This window comes from Elephantulus edwardii, unplaced genomic scaffold (genome assembly GCF_000299155.1).
Source record: "Elephantulus edwardii isolate Elephantulus edwardi_28Jun2011 unplaced genomic scaffold, EleEdw1.0 scaffold00006, whole genome shotgun sequence".
Lineage (NCBI taxonomy): Eukaryota > Metazoa > Chordata > Mammalia > Macroscelidea > Macroscelididae > Elephantulus > Elephantulus edwardii.
Genome location: NW_006399756.1, coordinates 27263360 through 27284805, shown reverse-complemented (window position 1 = coordinate 27284805; position 21446 = coordinate 27263360). Strand labels below are relative to the sequence as shown.

Sequence of the window (21446 nt, the reverse complement as noted above, 5' to 3'; positions counted from 1 at the left end):
CTGGTTCTTAGAATGGCTCATGGTTCCTCTATGCCAGATGTAGGACATCCCCTTCCCTGTCAGACCTTGTCCTTGAAGTAGGAGACAAGGGACACAGACGCTGGAGTTCCTACTAATATACCTAAACTTTGGTTATAAATCCGGGCAGGAGATGGCTTCTTAACGTGCACACCCCATGAAGAGAGTTGCAAGCTCTGTGGATCCTTGTGTCTGAAGATTGCAAAGTGGGCAATTCAGGATGAATGGATGCAAGTGGGCACTAGTCCAGCTTCCTCAGGTAGTGGATGTAGACAGAGCACATGATTCCAGGGGCGGGTGGAAGCGACAGGCAAAAATCCAGAACTTTATACAAGAGCCGACCAAGACTCAGAAAAGTAAGGGGTCACTTTCTGGCCTCTGGCAGCATCTGGATAAGTCCAGTGCTTTCACATCTTTGAAAAGATAGACAGACCAGTCCTTACACATGTTTTTATACGTGAACGTCACGGTGATGGGACAACAGAGTTCTCGTGGAATTGATGGCCAGGCCTGCTTCACTGCCCTGAGCACCTCCACCTCAAACGCTTTTGCGCTCCTTCAGCGTCACATGGATAAAATTAGATTCCAGGCCGAGAAATGCAGGGAATCAGAAGTGTGTGTCTGGGGCCAAACTCTACTCACATCTGCTTTCCAGCTCTGGAACATGGAATGACTCCAGAGGGAAGCAAATGGGAAAGGAGGGAGGGAAAGAGGGAGGGAGGGAGGGAGGGGGAGAGAGAGAGAGAGAGAGAGAGAGAGAGAGAGAGTGTGTGTGTTTGTGTGTGTGTGTGTGTGTGTGTGAGTAGTGGGGAGGAGGGGAGAAAGACAGGAAATGAGGATCAACACAGAGCTTGGAATGTTGGGAAATGGCATATTTAAGGGGGTGTCTAGCAGCTTTCTTAAGGTGGAACCTTTGCAGCAGGACTTTCTCAGTTCCTGCTCCTGCTGGCCAAAGGACGAGGTCAAGAGACAAGAACTGACTAGAAGCAGCAGCTCAGGGTGACTTTGTTGATCACCTTAGAACATTCAAGAAACAAAGCAGTCTTGTGACTATGGGTAGCACATGTCTGGGGACACAACCCCCTCTAAACTCCCTGCCAGGACAGAAAGGACAGAGAGATAAAGGCTGAGGCTCAACCTCTACACAGCTAGTCTGTTGGCAGAGACCAGTTTTTAGTACCATCAGGGTCTCCTGTGATCTGAGAAACCAACTCATGAGTGCTTGGGTCACCTCAGTGCAGGGGACAGGAGACCGCCCCTCAGAACATGCAATTCTCTTCGCAAAGGCTGGCCCCCTAGCTCAGGTATGAACCACCTTTCAGGCACAGGAGAGAGAAGCTGGGCAAAGCTATCACAGCAAAGCCAGTTCCATAGGAACCAAAAGGCTTTTTTTGAAAGCAAGTATCCCAGGGGAACCAGAGAGGAGAGACAAGAAAGAGGCATGACCTGGATGGGCAAGGGTAGGTGAAGACCATGGAATTTTGTTCGCTTCCATGAGGGATGGGAAAGTTCTCTACTCCCCTGGGAAGCATGAGCAGGTCCTGGGAGAGGAAGAGGGCCTCTGAGGACTTGAACCTGACCTAGTTTCGGGCCTCATGCTGCCCCAGCACTCGCCACCAAGTAAGCGAACACTGCTGGGGCAAAGCAGAGCAGACCAAGACCAGCCCACAGCTGCAGGGAACTTGAGGCTAGAAGCCCACATCTGGCCGAGTGCTGGGCTGTGGGCAGCAGAGGCTGCCTACTGGGACCTCAGCGAAGAGGTCCTTGGACACCGGATGCAGACAAAGCAGCCTCAGATGCGCTGAGCCCTTGCTGGCAGCTGTGCAGGAACGGATGTGCCGAGCGAGCCGGGGTTCCCGTGTCCTGCTGGCTCCAGCTCTGCCTCTGCTCTACGTGTCCTGTGTCCCAGGTGATAAGTCTGCAAGTGGTGCAATGTCATATCATGCTTTTCGGCTGGGTGGAGTTGCAGCAGCCAGGTCCCTGGGGTGACTGCAAAGCTGATGCCAGCACCTAACTGCTATATATATTGGTCAAGGACTTTGTAATCAGTTCCGCTCAGGATCCTGGGACCCAGAGGATGGGAGGTGAAAGGAGCACCTCACTCCTCTCCACGGCTCCTACCTGATATACCACCAGCCCTCCAAATTCTTCTGGATCACCTCCACGATGACGCCCTTCTCAAAGCCAATCTCGTCCTTGCTCTGGCTGGTGTAAGAGTGCACGGTGACGTACTTCTCCTCTGCAGGTGGTCGGGATGCAAGAAAGTCTCATTATTTGAGGTTGGGGTACACCTTCCTGTCCCCATCTTCCCACCCCGGCTCAGCTGCTTGTTGGGCTGCAATAGGTTGGCCCCTGGCTTTACCGGAACCCCAGAAACTTGCTGGGCTGCGGGCAGGAGGAGAATGCGCCTCATGGATGCTGAGTCATCTTAACTTCTGAGGCCAGCCCTTGCCTCCCCGGAACGCCTGGGACCGATGGGACCCCTCTCCTTCCCCACACAGTTCTGGCCTCCAGACTTGTTCTCCTACCCTTCCCTCGCTTCCATCTCTCAAAGGTCATCTCCGTGTGACCTGCAGATGGCTCTGAGGACCCCTCCCTGGTGGAGGCTTTTGTACCCACACACTAACACCTGAGGATTCCAGGGAACATGAGTTCTAGAATGGTTCCATGCGTTTTATTATGAAAAGGCTCTGTGGTCAAACAGCATCAAGTATCAACAAAACCAAGCCCCTCTAGTGTCAGCCTGGGCTGACGGGCACCGTGTCTTCTGGGGGTAGATGCTCTGGCTGGACCTCAAGACTTGCTCTCATCTCACATGTGCCTGTGTCTAGGGACTGTGAAGACTATAATGAGAGAGGAGAGTCGCGTGTCTGTGTGTGCTGGGGGTGGAGAGGCTGGGGCAGCCTGGTGGCGTCCTTCGATACCTCTCCTCTTAGGGGTCTGGGTATCATGCTCCTCCCTTTTGTTGCTGTGTTGTTGGGGTGCAGCTATCTGTCCTCAACAAGTCCCACAGGAAGACCTGGAGCTGGGGCTCCCTGGCTCTGTCTCTCTCCTGGTGGGGCCTCTCTCTGGAGAAGGGCTCAGGGACGAACTTTCCTGCCCACCCTTACCATCTGGAAGAACAGTCAGACCAGCATGGACTTAACTCCTGGCCTTTGGAAGGGCTGCTCTGAGCTGAGGTGGTCTGGGGCTGAGACAAGGGCTGGCACATAGTAGGTGCTCTGATGGGGCTATCAACTATGTCAGGGTAGAGAAAGGCAGGGCTGAGAAGACGCCATACAGCGGTGGAAGGCTTTCTCTGAGCTCAAAATAGCAGGATGCTGGCACAGATGCCTGGCCCACCCGGCTCCAGCTGCCTCCCCCTGGACTCTGTGCTGGTCCATGACAGGCAGCCCACTGTGGAAGGGCCATCTGCTCATCCCTTCTGGGTTATCAGGACCCAGTCTGCAGCCCCTGATGGGCAGATAATCACTTCCTTTGGGTTGTTCCCCAGGCCACAAGAAGAGAAGTTAATGGCTGGGTCTGAAAAGCTGCCAGAATGCAAAAGGTAGGTGATATCCACTGGAGTCTCTCTCCAAAAGGCTTGGCCGCGGGCCCTTCTCAGCACTGACTGTCCTGGAAGTGTCCGGGTTCCACTCCAGCCATGCTGTGGGTTGCTGCCAAGGATGCCTGAGAACCTCAGGCAGCCAGATTCTGACTCGGGCCTTAAAGAAGGGCAGGGCTGTGCAGGCCAACCCTCCACTCTCCTGCCGGGCTCCTGGCCCCACTCCATTTTCCAGTGGGGCACGGTAAACCCTGGCCCTGGTGGTGGCCAGAGAGCCAGGGCCAGGCCCCAGGGATCCAGGGTTCTGAGGTTAGGGTGAGGCGAGGCCTGGACTCCACATTCTGCCTTTGTTAGACTGGGCTATTTTTAAAAGCCTGTGGTTCGAGCAGGAAGTCATCGTTAAAGTTTTCCTAGGCAAGGTTGCAGAGAAAATTGACAGTCCTTCTCTAGGGGAGATCAGAAGAGCCCTGCCCTGCCCTCAGCAATCAGCCTCCTGGCACCACCAGGTCCAGGCGCAGTGTTCCTGTGTATTATTAGGTCCGTCCTGTTAGGACGGTCCCATGGGCTGTGCGAGGACCCACTGCCCATCCCCTCTATCCTGCTGGCATAGGTTGCACCAAGGGTGTCAGGTGAACAAGAGGTGCTCCTTGCAAACAGCCCTGTTCTGGGAAGCCCTGCCAGTGAGCTTACTCGGAGGCAGACCAACCCGGCTGTCCACCTATCTGTCCATCTAGGGACTCGGCTTTCTGTCGGGGTACGCAGTGTCTCCCCATGAACAGGGGCCATGTGGGCTCCCAGGTTTCCCCAAGTGACGACGTGTAGAGCCAGGTCTTCCCTTGGGCCTGAAGCCAGAAGGGAGGCTGTCCAGACAGAGAGACACGGCCTAGGTGATTGGATGAGCCACTTGGGCTGGCCGGGGTCTCTGGAAGAGAAGCCCCTAAGGAAACAGCTGAGAAAGGAGGGGGGTGTGTGATTCCTCAGGCATGGAGCCCAGGCGAGCTCGAACATGCCATCAAGTGATGGCGACAGCCCACTGGGGTGGAGGGGGGATGGCCAGGCCCCTGGTCGGCTGCTGAGTGGGTGGGTCACGGGGGAGGTGGACAGGCCTGTTTTAGTTTTGGAGGCAGGGGCTGGAGAGCCCAGCAGTTTCCAAACCGCGGAAGACTCCTCTTTCCAAACACTTTCCCCTCTGTCAGCAGACTCCCTCCTGGTGCCCCTGCCAACTTCCCCAACCCCACAGCGAGAGGCCTCTGACTCTGAGCCTGGCTGGCTGAGGGACTGGAGTGGAGGCCCCCAGGAAGCACCGTCTTTCTCTTGGGTGGATGACCCACCGTCCCCCTCTCCCATCACTGCGGCTGCTTGTGGAGAACTTTGTCCCAGCCAGCTTTCTTCGAGTTTTTCTTGGCTGCCTGATTTAACTTAACCCATAGGGCTGAGGCTGGGAGATGAAGTTTCTGTCTCTTATTTTAGGGAGAGAGGGAGGGATGAACAAGAACAGAGTCAAGGACTGGTATGGGATCTTTTGTATCTGCATGTGGATGGGTGATTCTGGAATGATCCATTTGGTTGAGTATGTACACAATAAGTAAATAAGCATCTGTTCCTGTGATTACCTGTGTGTAAGTGGTTAGGGGATGAGGTGGTGTATATGAGACTGCAGAAGCCTTAACACCATAGTGATGAAATGCTGGGGGGCTAACAGAAAGGCTGGCAGCTCAAGCTCCCAGTTTGTTCTGTGGGAGAAGATGTGGCAGTTTGCTCTCATAAAGATTACAGCTTTGGAAACCCATCGGGGAGTCCTGCTCTGCTCACAGGGTTGCTACGCATCAGAATCTCCTTCACAGCAGCAGGCCTGGTTTTACATGAGCCTGTGCAGGAAGGGTCTTGCAGACTTGTAGACGCTGCTGCAGAGGCTGCGGATGTGAGGTGGTGAGCAGAGTCGTGCCTGGGGACTCAGTGTGTGGTGGTGCCTGCAGCAGGTGCCAGGCAGGGCAGCGGAAGACAAAGCTTTTGTCCTGCTGTCCATGGTTTTCTGGGTCTGTTTTCCCTGATCTCCTTTGCTGTCAAGGATCAGGGCTACATCTCAGCCCTGTCCTATAATGGTGTCCTGAGCTGGGGTGGACCTTTGCTTTCAATTCTTGCTACATCCTCCTTTGGCAGTACCCAGTGCTGGGACACCCAGCAGCTCCTGGCCGGACAGCCAGCCCCATCGGAGCCGGTCAGGGCTGCACCCTGGTGGAGGGCGGCGCTGGCTTCCCAGCCTTCCTTAGTTCCCCTGGGGCCAGCAGAGGGCTGGTTCTTACTCCCATTCTGCTCTCAGCCTAGAATGCTCTGACTACGGGAGTCCTTTCTCAGAGGAGGGAAGTATGTTGGATGAGTGGAGCACCCAATTTTAAACAAGCTCAGCTCCCTAAATGTGCAGCTGCCAGGACATAAGGGACTTCTCTAAGTGCCTAACTGGCTTTCTTCTTCATCACCCTCCTTGGGCTCCCGGTTTCAGGGGCCCCCACAACCACTTTGTAGGCCCATGGCTTCATGCCCCTGACCCTCAGGAAGTTAGCAGAAGCCAGAGGCACCCCCAGTACCACCCTAGTTCCCAAGCAGCCTCTGCACCCCACCCCGATGCAGTAGAAGAGAAAGAGTCTGAGTGAGGTGGCCACAGGCACAGAGCAAAGCGTAGAGGGAAGAGAGGTGTAAGTGACAGAGCTGCCAGCTGTGGGGTTAGGAGATGCTACTCCCGCAGTCACCTCGGCTGTGCTGCCTGTTGACCATCCCGCCCAGGGTCCACCGGCGATCCAGGCGTCGCAGATAGGCCTTGCGTCTCTTGGACACTGGTGTGGAAGATGGTGGTGGGGCATGCAGCCAAAAGACCAACAGGAACCGGAGGAGAGAATGGAGATGCAGATGGGATGGGTTGGGGGGAATGGATGGAGGGAGGGATGGTCCACGCTCCTAGACCAAGAACATGCCTGAGGGTGGTCAGCATGTGGGGTAAACTCAGCCAGACCCAGACCCTGGGGGTTTCGCTCAAAGCCTAGGAGCTAAAGAACACAGAATCCCTGGTCCTCAGAGAGGAAAGTTCCCAAGGCCTGGGCAGTCACCAGTCTACCATGCTGGACAGTGCTGACTCCCAAAAGGGTTTGGGGTGTCCCAGCACTCACCCTCTCTTACCAAAGATTTACTGAGACCGTGTAGCACTGGTGGGGTTCCAGGTAAAGAGCCTAAGAGAGATTTGGGGTCACTGCCTTTGGTGCTTCTAGCTCTTTCCACACTGGGTCTTGGGTTTGTCTTTGCTTTCATGGTCACACCCCAGATAAACGTGATGAGGGCAAAGACTTGGCCTTTTAGTGCTACATCCTAGGGCCTAGCACAGGACCTGAGTCCCAAGACAAGTCTGCAGGATGGAATGGACACATGGACCCTGGGGCTGATCCATCCCCTCAAGCATCCATTTCTGTCTCCTCTGACACCCTCCCTGGGGTGCATCCTGCACTGGCCCTCAGGCTGCTGTGACTAAGTAGACCCCGTTCAGGCTCCCAGGTCCAGATGCCTTGCCTTCCCACAGAACTCCCAGGGGAAGAGGCACCAGACCAGGGTTTCAGGGACCAGCTGGGTGCCACAAGGGTGCCAGGCTGTGCAGGTCTGGGGAAGGAAGGCTCCTGGGGAGGGTTGCTAAAGTACAACCCTCCACATACATCACAGCCAGGTCTCATGGCAAATATCTGATTTTCCAGAAAGAGGAGTGTGGCCTCTGTGACCCGCCTCTTGTAAGCAGGAGGCCAGGATAAAAGGCCAGGAGAGATAGGTTCTAGTCCAAGTCCATGACTAGTTCTCGGTGTCTCCTGGGACAGTGGTGTCACTCTGAGCCTCTGTTTATTCACCTGTCACATGGGACGCCTTGTCCACCTTGGCACAAGAGAAACGAGGGGCTGAAAGAAACACACCCAGGGGAGCACATGACAGGGCCAATGTGTCAGACCAGTTTAAGCGATTCAGAAGTATCATCTCACTTAAGCTTTACAAAAGTGCTAAGTGGCTGGGACTGTTCCCATTTTATAGATGAGCAAAGAGAAGCAAGAGGATATAAAAGCTACCATGGAGAAGACCCAATTAGAGGGGAGCAGGTTTGGAGCTGGAGGGGTGTCTCGGTGCAGCAGTCCAGATGACCACCACCTGGTGTGCTGGCCCCAGTGCAGCCCTTTCTCCTGGTCATTCTGAGAGGAAGGCTGGCCACACGACTGCAGGCCACAGGAGCACTGGGTCTGTCCTTGGCTCTGCCACAAACTAACAGGGGACTCTGCAGGTCTTCACTTCCTTATCTCTGAGAGATGACAGCGCGGACAGTCACTACAGGGCCTGATGAGTAAGCGGTCACCATCAGTGGGTGAGAAGGTCTCAAGGATCCCCGCCCCAATGGCTACCATTTCTGAACTGCACACAGGATACATTCATGGAAACAGCAATCAAGGAATCAAAGAAGGGATTGCAATGGGAAGCTCTGTGAGAGAGGAGCTCTTTAAAGTGTTAAAGGGCCACGATGTTGCTCAGAAGGCTGAAGTGCCCGGCTCCAACCCGGGGTATTTTCAATTGCCTCAAATGCACTGGAAAGCTGGACAACGCCTAGGGTAGACTCAGGAAGAAATGAGGCCTTTGGATTATGATGCTGGAGAAGAATACTGAATACAGCGTGTGGGCTGCCAGAAAAACAAACACATCTATCTTGGAAGAAATACAACCAGCATGTTCCTCAGATAAGCATGAGTGACAGCATGAGGATGACAAGACTTCATCCTGCACACTTCACACCTGCTCACCTGCTCTCAGGAGGGGTCGGTAAAGCAGAAGATCAATGAGAAAGAGAAATACCGCCAACACATGGATTAGCGCAGTGACTGCAAAAACAGGCACAAACACAGCAACGCTGGAGGACGGTACAGGACTGGGCAGGGTTTCTTTTTTTGGATACAGGCTTGCTGTTAGGTCAAAACCATGACACCTAACGTCAACAACACCAACATAGTACACCTGGCTTCATGAGAAACATGAACATACACTAGTGTCTGAGACTAGAAACAAACCTAAAATAACAACCAGTCAAAACCACGACACCTAACAATAACACCACCACCACCACAGCACACCTGGCTTCACGAGAAACATGAACACACACTTGTGTCTGACACTAGAAACAAACCTAAAGGAACAACTGTCTCTTTTCAATTAAGGTCAAGTTGGGAGAGGGCCTTGACAGGATGAAGGCCTCCAGTTTCTGTCTACAAAAATCAGGGGACCTGGCAACAGGGCTGGGGTAGAGATAGGCAGAGAGGGAACCAGGCTGGGCTGATCCCTCAGGCACATGGATGTCGGGGCAGAGACTATCGGGCATGTAAACTGCTGGGTCAACAGCACAGAGACTGGAGAGGCAATAGTGGAATTCCTAGCTCTCCAAGTATAGTCAGGAGTACTGGCACACTGGTCCTATAGAAAGCAAGAAGGGTCCCTCAGGGTACAGATGTGTACACAGGCAGGCAGACAGAAGCACACACACCCTGTGAACTACCCTCCTGCCTGGTCACCACTTGCTCTTTGCAAAGCACCCTCTCTCTCTGCTCCGATCAGTCTGGCTTCTGCCCATAAGCGTCTCAACAGACTTTCCTGTCCAGATCTTGTACTCTGTGTCCTCTTTCTCCACTGTCTTTTCATCTCGGGGCTGCAATTCTTTACCCAAAATCTCTCAGTGCTGGGCCACGGGACACCTCACTGTTTCCAAGCAAAGCACATGGAACGGAGATAAGGCATGGTGGTAAGGAGCAAGACAGGCAGGCCAAGGTTCTGCCTCAGTCCCCGCGTGTGGAAAGACGGTCACCGCATCCTCCCTGAGTGGTGCTGAGGGCATCTGAAGCACCAAGCACCTCGTGAGACATTAGCATTGGGCTGATGTGATTTCTGAGAGGCTCTGGGAAACTTCTAGAATGTGCAAGGCCTGGGTACTGGAGACAAACAAGACTAGACCCAGCTCAGAGGGAAAGGCTCTCAGAGGCTGAGGACAGGGTTCGGTGGAAACCAGCCCCCTGGCTCAGAGAGCAGCTCAGCCCACACATGCTGGCCTGTCCATATTGGGCCTAGTCCCTGGAAACCTATTACAGGTGAAAGGTCACTACAGGGGTCAAAGTTCTGGACAAGATGTTAAAATGAAGTGGGAGGACAGTTAGAAACCTAGTGCCTGCAGAGTCACGGACAGGTGAATATCGAGCTGGCACATGGCAGAAGGCTCCTGGTTTGGGGCTGGGGGCATTGGCAGGGAAAGTAGTCTGGAGACGGCCTAGGCCTTATTTTCTCATCTCAGACACACACATCTGGACCATCCTGTCAACTGTTAGGAAAATGCTCCTGCGGCCAGGATATGTGACAGGCAGAAAGAAACAAGAGTCAGGAAGTAGGGAAATGGCGTGGCTCAAATGTCCAGGTTTAGGCAACTTGTTCTGGGGAAAGTCTGAGTGTGGAGGGCTGCAGGGGGCTGCTGGGGCAGGGTGGTCAGGCAGGCCTCTGAGATGGAACAAGACCCAGACAACCTGAACTAGGGCTAACCCAGAAGCAGAAGCTGCCAGGGCTTGAACTGCCCTTCACTTCCTGAGACATGAGAAAGGACCCACAGACCTGCCTGATGGTCTGTACCTGGACAGGCTGTGATGGTCAGCTCAGGACGGATGGGAGAGCAAACAGCCTCACGGAGAACAGGGAGGCAAAGTGGTCTCTGTGGGTCATCCAAGACTTTGGGGAGAAGGGAGCTTCAGGAGTTCTCCCCAGTCTCTGCTTAAAGTTGCAAAGTCCTGAGAGGAACAGACAAAACGACCTCCTACCCCCAATTTTCAGCAGGGCCAAAGGAACAGGTGGCCTTGTCAGAGATGGGACCTGAGGGGACTCTGAATGGCAGAGTGGTCTTCAGGAGGGACGGAGTCACCCCGGGGACGGGCACCAATCCTTGGGATCCTCACGGCAGCCCAGCTCGACCCCACCTCTCCAATCCCCCCCTTGAACCTGTAGGCCCTTACCTTCCCCAGTCTTGGAGGTGTTGATGTCAGAGTCATCTCGAGTGCCATTCTGTGCCTCCAGGTAGGTGGCAGGGACCCAGCCCTGCTCCTCAGAGGTGCTCACGAACCACCAGCCTGCAGAGAGGACAAAAAGAGAACAAGGTCATGAGGGCCTGAACAGGGGGCAGAGGTGAGGCTGGGGCCCTGCAGGGAGAGAGGAGCAGAGGACGAAGCCTGGTGCCTGGGCATCTGGCCCACATTCAGCTCCAGGGGTATATACCTTCCTAAGGAAGAAGAGATAGACATGCTCCCTGCGAACAAGGCTTGAAAAATGACAAGGTACAGATGTTTGCTGCAATGAGAATTGGGAGGGGTCAGAGCTCCTGCTCTCCAGGAAGCTGTGGGCCCTCTGCCTACATCCATAGTCCTTAGACAGTGCCATCAGATGGAATCTACCCACGGTCCATCCACTGTGTGGACTGTGAGTACTCTATGGAGCTCAGGTACAGTCCAGGAGGGCTTCGGGGCAGAGGTGGACTTTGGCATTTGGAGAATGGCTCTGTGGAAGGGAGATGGCTGGGAGCTCTGGTGGGGTGCAAAGAAAGTCTGGGGGGCAGAGAGCACACCAAGCCACAATGAGCTGGTTGTTCAGAGGCTGTGGCTGATGAGAATTCCCTAAAGGGGCAGAGTCTTTGCAGAGATGGCTTTAATGGCTTTCTCCTTTCTTAGTCCTGGAGTCCTCACAAAAACCTCAACAGTTTGTCAGCAAGCAACAACTCGACCTCTTCTTCCACAGATCCTGACTGAGGACACGGAACAGGGAGGCTCTATCCGTATAGCTTTTTGGTCCCGTATAACTCTGCTTTCTCGACCACTGATAGAGGTTTTTTGGCCAGTCAGTGCCTGTCACCTTCCTGGCCAATGTCACAGCTCAATACTAGTCTGTAGCCCAAGCAAACCTACTTAGAGGGCCTTTGTAGGAAGAGACATGGAACTTACTACACCTGAACCCCAAATCTCATATAAACCAGGGATTTTGGGAAATCAGAGTATTGGAAAGAACTTGCACAATGAAAGAGCAGAGAAGCCAGGAGATGTGGAGCAAGAAAGAGGCTCAGTGCTGGTTAGCATTACTGGAGCTCCTGGTTCCAGCGGCACCTGAAGTTGGTTACTCTCTTGGACTTCCTAATTGCATGAGCCAGTGAATTTGCTGTTCTGTTTAACTTAGCTGGCATTAACCTCACTACCTCCATCCTTAACACACTGCAGCAAATGACAGTAATACATCAAAAAAGAAAAATGTGTTTCTAAGCATGGTCGTCAAGTTAAAAGTGTGCGGCAAAGTGTTAACTGGCAATCAGTCGCCAAAGATGATGAAAGAAGGATCTTCACATGATCCAAGTCGGGAGATCAATTTAGGCAACTGGTCCCTCAGACCTCCACAGAGGAGGACAGACTCCCCTGAGCTGTTCTGGGTAAGTGGCCACACCCCACCTTTCCATTCACTAGGCTTAACATACAAAGTCCCAAAGAACACAGTGCCAACTTAGAGCCAATTTTAAGAGCCTCTTGAAGTCAAATGACTTCCCAAGTCCAAGTTCCAAAGCCAAAAAGGTAGACCATTTTGGTTCCCACATCTCATCCAGACCCTTCCCAGTCTGGTCACCCCAGGTCTACCCGTAGCCCCAGGAGGCCAAAGAAGTGCTGTTGAGGCCTGCTTTAGATGGAAACCCTTTTTCCAGGGAAAAGATTTTCCCCTGGAAGGGGCTGAGCTGGGCCCAGGGATTTTATTACCATTGGGTGTGTCCCTGGGACATGCCTCCAGGAACATGCCCACTTGGAAACGTGTCTTGCTGAGGATTTGCCCAAATCCTGCCAATTCCAATTTCTTCCAATCTCTTTTTTTCTCCACCAAGGTGTGGACACTGCCAACCCCACTCACTAGAACAATCTATTCTTATTTTTTCCCAGCAGGAGAACATTCGCTCTTTTTTCTTATGCAAGCCCGTGGCTTCCTATGGTTCCTGGATAGTTAGGATGACTGCCTTTGAAATGTCCTGCCTCTGGAATTTGAGCTGCAGAGTCACCCTGAGAAGGAACCAAGCCCCCTCTGGGGTCAGCAGGAGGCTGTGGGAGGCCCAGGAGACCTCCCCCCGGGGGGACACTGTCCCAGGGGAATTTCTGCACTGTCTCATCACGTTAGTCCATGTGCTACAAAGCGTGTCCATCTTAGTCCATGTGCTACAAAGCGTGTTCATCTTAGTCCATGTGCTACAAAGCGTGTTCATCTTAGTCCATGTGCTACAAAGCATGTTCACGAGCCTGCTGACCCCTATCCGCCCTCGTCTTCCCACTCCCTCGGCCATCTAGGAGACGAGCCCTGTGCATGGATCTTTCTCCAGGGGCCTTGGTACGATGCCATGATTTTGGTCCCTTCTCCACTGGCACCATCTCCTCTCCCCACTACTTCACACACAGAGGTGTAGAAACCCTTCCACGAACAAGCTGCTCCCTCCCGTCCCTAGAGTGAAGGATCTGAGATACAAGGATGGATCTCAATTTGTTCAGCAGGGAAGCTCCAAAGGGCACGTCAGGTCTAGTCCTCCTCCCTCTTCCTTCTGTCCAGCTGCACACAAAGGAGAGGGCTGGGTAGAAGCTGGCTGAGGGGTGCAGGGAGCCACGATGTTTTGTACCTCACACTAGATGTACCTAGATGTCTCTAGACATGTTTGGGGCTATCTGAGTTCTTCAGACCTCAGAGTTCCCATTGTTGTTATGTGCCGTCGAGTCGCTTGCGACTCATAGCGACCCTACGTACAACAGCCCTAAACTCCGCTCTGTCCTGTGCCAATCGTACCGTCTCTGACACTCCCATCCCAATTATCCCAGTCACTGAATCAATCCACCTCATAGAGGGCCTTCCTCTCCTGCGCTGTCCCTCCACCCTCCCAAGCATGATGTCCCTCTCTAAGGAGCGGTCTGTCTTTCCTCCCACCATGTCCAAAGTATGTTAGACAGAGCCTCAGAATCCTTGCCTCCAAGGAGCCACCTGGTTTAATCCTTTCCAGGACAAATCTGTTTGTTTTCCTAGCAGTCCATGGTATTCTCAGTACTCTTCTCCAGCACCACAGCTCAAAGGCATCAATTCTCCTTCCATCCTCCCTGATCATTCATCGTCCAACTCTCAGATGCATGACAAGTGATTGCGAAGACCATGGCCTGGATCAGATGCACCTTAGTCTCCAGAGTTCCCATAGTACCAGAAATTTCAGGGGGCTGGGACCATATTATTGGCCATCATGAGGATGTGTGCCTTCACTTCAGTTGCAGCAATTTAGGATTTTATTCTCCTCTAACACCCATTGCCCAAAACGAAGGCGTTGAGAGCCATTATTGGTTCTTGTGCCTTGTTCAAGGTGAGGAGGGACACTGGCCAGGTCTTTCCTGCACTCGCAGCATTGAGACTGTTTGGCTTCAAGTCTCTGGTGCCTGAGTCAGCCTCTGCTGGCACCGGAGGATGCAGAGGCCAGCTTGCTACAGGCTTGGCTGTTGGCTCTGCTGGGCGAAGGTGGAAGGCGAAAGCCCTGCACGGGTGGGCATGGGTGAGCGTGGGCAGACACTGGCTCCGGCTCCTGCAGACCTCCCAACTGCACTGGCATGCGCCACCCTGTTGGGTCTCCCCGGGAGGCGCCCTGGGCCTGCTCCCACCCACGCCTGCTGACAGGTCCCTCTCACATGCCAGCAGCTCACACGTCACCCGTCGTAACTGGGGCTCCTGAGCAGAGTTGCTGCTGCTTGAGCGAGAAGCACACACCCCACTGCCCCAAGATATGGCTCAGCTGACCCAGGGCCCCACGGACTTCCCCGCTCACTTCCAATGCAGGTCGAGGAACTGCTACCTTTCTGGCAGAGCTAGTGTGTGCACCTTGGGGGCAGATGTAAACAAAAGTATGCATTTCTGAGCACTCAGAAGGTGACTTATGGGCACATTCTCCCCTATGTGCTGCAAGTGTCTATGGACACAGAACTAAGCGTGTTTGTGTGATAATACATTCATGCACACATAACTATTACAGCCCAACACTGAAATGAGACTCTGTGTCAGGCAGTAAGCCAAGCACGTATTCATTCACTCACCAACAACAACAGTGAAGTAAGCACTATTGTTATCTTCCTCATCATTATACTTTGCAGGTAAATAAACTGAGGCATAGGTATATCAAATAACCTGCCCAAAGAGGCGGAGCTGGGCTTCCAATTCACACATCCAGTACCAAGACCTACACTGTTAACTACCAAATAAGTGGACTGCTGCACGCACGAGCATAAGGTAAGGAGTGACCGAGAGCCTTGTCCCTGCTCACTTGTACCTGGAGTTCACCAGTGGCTCTGTGGGAGGAAGAACAATCTCCTCCCGTGTGATTTCCAGCCTCTGCCGGGCCAGCTAGGAAGGAATGAGTCTGTTCTGACTGGATGGCAAGAGAGCAAGTGCGTGCCCGTCACTGGCTATGTTCACGTTGCACAGCTCGTACACAGTATGACTTGAGATGGTGAGTGGTCTGCGTGTACCTGGGTGTCTCAGTATGCAGGTGAGTGTCCTCTGGGGGAGTAGAGACTAACACTCAGGGGTCTTGAGTCAGAGAGAGTCAAATTCAGGGGCCTTGCTCACTATTTCCTCTTTGTGTGAGCTTGGGGAAGTTACTGACCCTTTCTAAGCCTTAGTCTCCGCTCTGTAACATGATTCATAGAGCCTGCCTTTGGTGGCTGAGGAGAAGAAATGAGATGTCATGCAGCAACTGCTTAGCTCAAGGCCTACCACAGAGCAGGGGACCAGCGTGGTGGAGATGGGGAGAACCACTGAGCAGAACACTTAACACATCCTAGTGAAATGACTCGGACGTGAGGCATGTGTCTGTGCATTGACTCTGTGATCTTTCAGAGCTGTCTTGAGGTGTCCCAGAAGAACGGAGGGTGAGACATGACATGACTCAGCTGGTACAATTCATGACAGCAAGGCATGGTGGGAAACGGGGCCCTCTAGGGCAGGAAGATGTTCCTGGGGGGCTTCCTTCTCCGCCAAAATATCTTACAGGCACTGTGGCATGGCTTCTGCTCTTTGTTCCCACAGTTCCCTAAGTCTCCTTCCTCCAGAGAGCCCTCCCTGATAGCCACAGCCTGCCCCAACAGATCTCCACATCACAACAGCATCCACTGTCGACACCAGAGTTCCGCAGCTGTGTGGCCACTCTGAGAGTCATTTAGTCTCGTGGCGACTAAAAACACAGTCTGCTTGTCTCCAGAGTCAAACTCAGCATGTAGGAGCCAGCCTGGCAGGCAGATGAGGACGCCAAGGTCCAGAAGACAGATGACGGAGCCAAAGACTTGAGTCTGACCCACACCTCTGCCACCTGCATACTCTGTGGCCTCAGAAAAGTCAGGACAGTTAGGGGCCAAGGCTTTGGGGTGGGTCAGCAGGGTCAGCCTGGTTGACTCTTGGCCTTTTCGTGACCCTAGGAAGATGGATCCACACTCCAAGCTGCCCTCTGCTAGCCTTCCTGTTCCACTCTCCCACTTCCTTTCCTGGAAAAAGGAAAGTCAGCGAGTTGCACTAAAGGACTTAACCTTGATGTGGTGGCCACAGCTGTGTCCAGATTGGAAGGCGGGGTGGCTATTCCTGGCAGTCAGCCCAGGCTTCTTCCCAGCGAAGGCAGAGGACCTGGTGTGAGGAGATGGGACGGTGTGCACTCCTCAGTACACTCTCTCTGCTCTGTGAGGCCTGGGCATCCATTCTACTTGAGCTCAGGGTGGTGAAGGGAGACAGCCTGTCCACACTGCAGAGAACCTGCCCGGTGGGCTCAGCTGCTGCCTGGCCAATTCAGAAGCCCTCTCAGATGGACCCTCATGAGGGCTTCCCAAAGCTAGTGTAAGGGGAGGGAGAGAGAGCAGAGACATAGAGACAGGGACTGAGACTGGCACAGACTGAGCCACACACAGAGACAGAGAGGCCGGCAGAGAGAGACCTGGGGTATGTGTGATGGGGGCCTAGGATGGACCGAGAGAGGGCCGGGGGCCTCAGGCATTCTAGGAAGGGTCTGAAGCTGCATGCTCCCAGGCCACTGCTGTCCCCAGGGTGACCAGGTCACAATGGCCTCCTTAAGAGGGCGGATAATGAGCTCATTAGGGCCCAAGTGAAGCCAGCTGTACACAATTAGGATGTTAATAAAGCCCTCTGAGGTTACAGCAAGCCCAGGAGTCAGCAGCTGGGGGGAGGGGGCGGCGGCAGCACCCCTGCTCCTTCCTCTCCTTCTGCCAAAACTCTCAGGCCTTGGAGATGTCTTCCTGATTTACCTGCCTCCTGGTCTGACCTCTGTGCCCCAGAATTTGGCCCACAAATCTCTCCGCAGAGGTCTCAGTTCAGACCTTGTTTCCACCTCTTACAAGCTGGATGTCCTGGGCAGCTCACTGCCCTGCTCAGCTCTACTGGCCTCGAGGGTCTGCCTACAGCTGACCCCTCAGTAGGATCAATATGAAGCTCTACACCCAGCAAGCTCTGACTAAGCAGCCAGGCCCTGTCTCTGGCAGAGGGAACAGCACACATTCAAGACTCTGGCTCCTTCCCACATTCCCCTACAGCCCATCCAGGCCCCCAAAGGGGTGGGATCAGACCCTGAGCACTAAATCCCAGGCTCCCAGGTACAGACCCACAGGACTGAGCTAGGCCAGGATGCAGCCTGACATGGAGAGGACTGCTAGCCTTTGGGTGACGTCCAGACCCTGGCTCTTCTAAGTTACTCCCATCAATTCAAAGCTGAGCCTCTGGGAGCACTAACTGGACACCCAGGGCTGCACTAGGTCTGAGGTTGAGGAAGTAAAGCGTGGGTGATGGGACCAGGACAAGGAGACGCCACAGACAGTCCCAGGCGTCAAATGGATCAGGAAGCCACTGAACCTTCAACCAGTACCCTGACCAGTTTCCTGAGGCGCCTCTATTCACAGCTTGCACCTTGCCTTGAGGTTTGGGCCTCTGTGGAAGGGTGACGTACTTTACGGCACAGAGGAGGGTGTGAGAGGGACTCCATGGGCAGCCAATGGCAGAGGGTGGGAGATGCTGAGAGGAGGAAGGAGACGACACACTGCCCACCGTGGCCACATCTGGCACGAGGCTGGGCCTGAAGGGGGTTGCTTCTGCCCTGGACCCAGCCTGACTCCCTTCTGATGATCCTGAGGGAGGCTCAAGGCTTCTTTCTTCCTGAGAGGGACCTGGAGAAACTGGAATTGCAGGCAGTCCACGGCATGCTGTGCCTTTAAGAACAGCGAAAGGCCATCACCCTCAGCCAGGCCTCCCCCTGGGCCAGAAGTTGAAGTCACTATGCTTTTGCCAAGACATACTTTGGCTCACGGCATGTGGCCTCCATGGTTCAAGGCCAACATGAGTGGGGAAGGGTCCCCACTCCACCTCTTCTGTACACACACACACACACACACACACACACAGCCCTAGCCTCCCTTCCTGATCCACTGGTCAGTTCCCCCTGAGTGCATCCTGCTCAGCTGCCCAGAGCCTCTCCTTCCGCTAGATGGGGCTTGAAGACCACCAGAGCCTTGTCTCCAGGGCCCGAGAACCTTCCCTGGGCGCCCGAGGCCTGGATTCCAAGACCATTAGCACAGCTGCTACGTTGCACTCTGGACGCTCGGGGGAGGCTGTGGCAAGAAATCAGTAAGAATTGGGCTGTTGTCATGTCTCCCTGGCCCAGCCCCAGCCTGCCCACCTCACTGGACAGGCCCTGAAAGCCAGTCAGTGCTGAGCTGGGCCTTAGTCAAGCCTGGTGGGTCTGGACCAGCAGTTCAGCGAGAGGAGATGTGGCCACAGGTGAGGCATGGGGAGAAGGCCCGACGAGTGACCATTTGCAGGGAGTGAGAGCACAGAGAGAGGGACTTGATGGTTACGACAAGGGCTCTAGGGCCAGGCTGCCGGTTCAAACCTCAGCTTTGCTACTTGCTCAAACTCACTGCTGTCAAGTTAGAACTGATTCACTGCTGACGCTTCACCGGGTTTGTGACACTGAAAATCTCATGGGAGGAGATGATCTATCTTTTTCCTTGGGTCTCCTGCGACTCTCAGGACTCTGGGGGCTGTGGGCTTTCCGAATGGTTAGGCAATGGCTGACCTTGTTCCAAGAGGGTGTAGTAATACCCTGGGACCACCTAGAAGAAAACTTGTCTTGGGCATCTGTCCCAGACGGAGGACAGAGATGCTGTGCTGTTGCACCAAGTCATTTAGCAAAGCTGTATCAGGATCAGGAGCCAAAAAAGGATGTGAACAGATGGTGACCACAGGCCCAGTCTCACAAGATGGGAAGTATTAATAGAGACACAAAAGGGCATGGTGTATGCAGGGATCATATACTTTACAGTCTAAACTTTGGAGTGTGAGTCGGGGGTACTGTTAAGAATTCTACCAAAGTAGCAGATGCAAACTAGGCATCTCCTAGATGGTCATTCTATTAGGGAGTGAGAATGAGCAAAGTCCAACACTTGTGTTGATTCTGATCCAAGGTCAGAGGTTTTTTTTCAAGTCTGGGAGATCTTAGATTAGATTCGGGAACCCCAGGAATGAGTGACTTACCCCAGGCACAGGGCTAAGAAGTGGCAGAGCCAGAGTTAGCAGCACCCAGATCTGACTCCCTGCACAGTGTCCATCCAGGTACCCTTACAAATGACTCCTATCCCGTGGGACACAGTTCTAGTCTGATAAATGCGAGGGTCTATGAGCCTGAATCTATTCCATGACGATTCTACAGATTTGAACTGTCTTCATCTATTACTGGTTCCTTCACTAATTACCAAGTTCAGCAGCATCTATGACAAGTGTTCATTTAAACAACAAATGTTTTTAGAAAGAGACCATCAGGGCCTGCTATTAGCCTCACAATATTGCACCTGACATGAGCCAGAGACACTAGCCTGTCTGCCTCTCATTCAATCCCTCAGGAATCCCTCATTGAATCCCTCAGGAATGTCAAGGGAGTCGTGGGGTTAGTGCACACTCCATGTGTGCCCCTTTCCAGGGGAGGAGGCTAACAGGTTGTTCTCAGGTTTTCCTGCAAGTTGTGCCTCCTTCACCCTCTCTGGCTCACATGGGAGGACCAGGAAGGGGTACCTAGAGGACTGAAAGATTTTTTTCCCAGGATAACAATCTCATCAAAGGGCTGGGCCAGCGGAGAGCAACATTGGATCAGCCTGTCTAAAACCTCAGATATGCATGACTTTGGCCATATTCTTGAACTACGTATGTTGTGGTTCACATGTTACATACATAAAACCTACAAAAGTTGAAAGCTATGTAAAGTGGAAACTTGTTAGAGAAGAAAAACTCAAATAAATGTCTGACTAAGAGAGAGCTGTAGTGGCCTAGTGGTGAGAAACTGCACTGCAATCCCACAGGCATGCAGTTACAGTCTACCAGCTACTCTGCAGGAGGAGGACGGGCCATCTCCTGTCTCTGAAAATCCCCTAGGGGGTCAGCTATGAGTCGGTTCCAACTCGAAGGTACACAACAACAACAGCAATGACACACAGTGATAGAAAGTGGTGAGACAGTAGCTAGGTCAAAGGCAGAGAACGTGTGGACTCTGGAAAAACAAAAGTCCTACAGACTGCTGGTTCTCACAGGCATCAGTGTATATTTTAAGCAACTCTTTTAAAAACTTAATTTACTAAAGAGCACCATGAGTAAATATGCAGGTTCTCCAGCCCCAAACACAAAACCAGACAAAACCGGGATAAGGGTGAATTTGAATGATGACGTGGAGCGGCAGGGGCTATTCCTGCCCTCAATGAGGAATGGATTAAAGAACAGTGAGAGGAGTGAGACAGAGTGGAAGACAAGAGTAGTAGGACTAGCTTTTCGTGCTGCTGTCAACAGGAATTTTTAATGTTGCCTCTCTGGAGCATCTAAAACCATTCCATGTGACACGGTGGTGTGTGGACTGTATTTCAGGAAATATTCAGCACAGACAGCTTATGATCAACTATGATCCTATTACACTCTATGCATCTGAAAATTGGATAAAGAGTAAGGATGACAGAAGGATTGATGCCTTTGACTTGTGGTAGTGGAAAAGAGTATTGAATGTTCCATAGACTGCCAAGAGAACAAATATGTTTTGGAGAAAGTGCAGCCAGGGTGCTCCCTGGAGGCAAGGGTGGTGAAGCTTCATCTCACATACTCTGGGCATGTTGTTAGGAGGGAGCAGACCTTGGAAAAGGACATCATGTCTGGGAAGGTGGAGGGTCAGCAAAAGAGAAGAGAGTCCAAAGGGAGGTAGGCGGAGACAGTGGGCTCAAGTGTATCAAGATGGTGAGGACGGCACAGGGTCGGGCAGGGTTCAGACCTGGGGTTCACAGGGTTGCTATGAGTCATACTCGACTCGACGGCACCTAACACACAACTAACCTAAAGGTTGGTGGTTTGAGCCACCCAGAGGTGCCATGGAAGGAAGACGTAGTAACTGACCGGAGAAAGAATACAGCCCTCAAAACGCGATGAAGAAGTCCTACTCTGTAATATACGAGGTCATATCATGAGTCAGAAGAGATCTGACAGCAGTGGACTTGGTCTGGTTTAGAATGATACCTGGTCATTGAAAGTAACTAATGAAAGAGGCTAGGCCTTCACTGGTAAGACAGGAATGTTAAACAGCATGTACCATCAGGATTGCCCACAACCAAATCACAGCTGGTCATACTGTGGTGGCTTGCATGCTGCCATGCCCCTGGAAGCTATGCCAGTGATTTCACATACCAGAAGGACCCCCCCAGGCCCCCTACCCCGTTCTGAGGCATCTCCAGAT

At 53.1% G+C, this 21446-nt stretch overlaps 1 protein-coding gene across 2 annotated transcripts in view; it reads right to left on the bottom strand.

Moving 5' to 3' along the window:
* Positions 1-21446, bottom strand: part of SH3PXD2A (SH3 and PX domains 2A) — a 270833-nt gene that overhangs the window by 10604 nt on the left and 238783 nt on the right. Inside the window, exons 6-8 of one of the 2 annotated variants that reach the window (XM_006879959.1) lie at positions 10615-10728; positions 6310-6393; positions 2140-2257 (exon numbers count right to left, since the gene is read on the bottom strand). In XM_006879959.1, the coding sequence (XP_006880021.1) occupies positions 2140-2257; positions 6310-6393; positions 10615-10728 (316 nt within the window). The remainder of the gene's footprint in view (positions 1-2139; positions 2258-6309; positions 6394-10614; positions 10729-21446) is intronic. The other variant, XM_006879958.1, reaches the window with a different exon arrangement.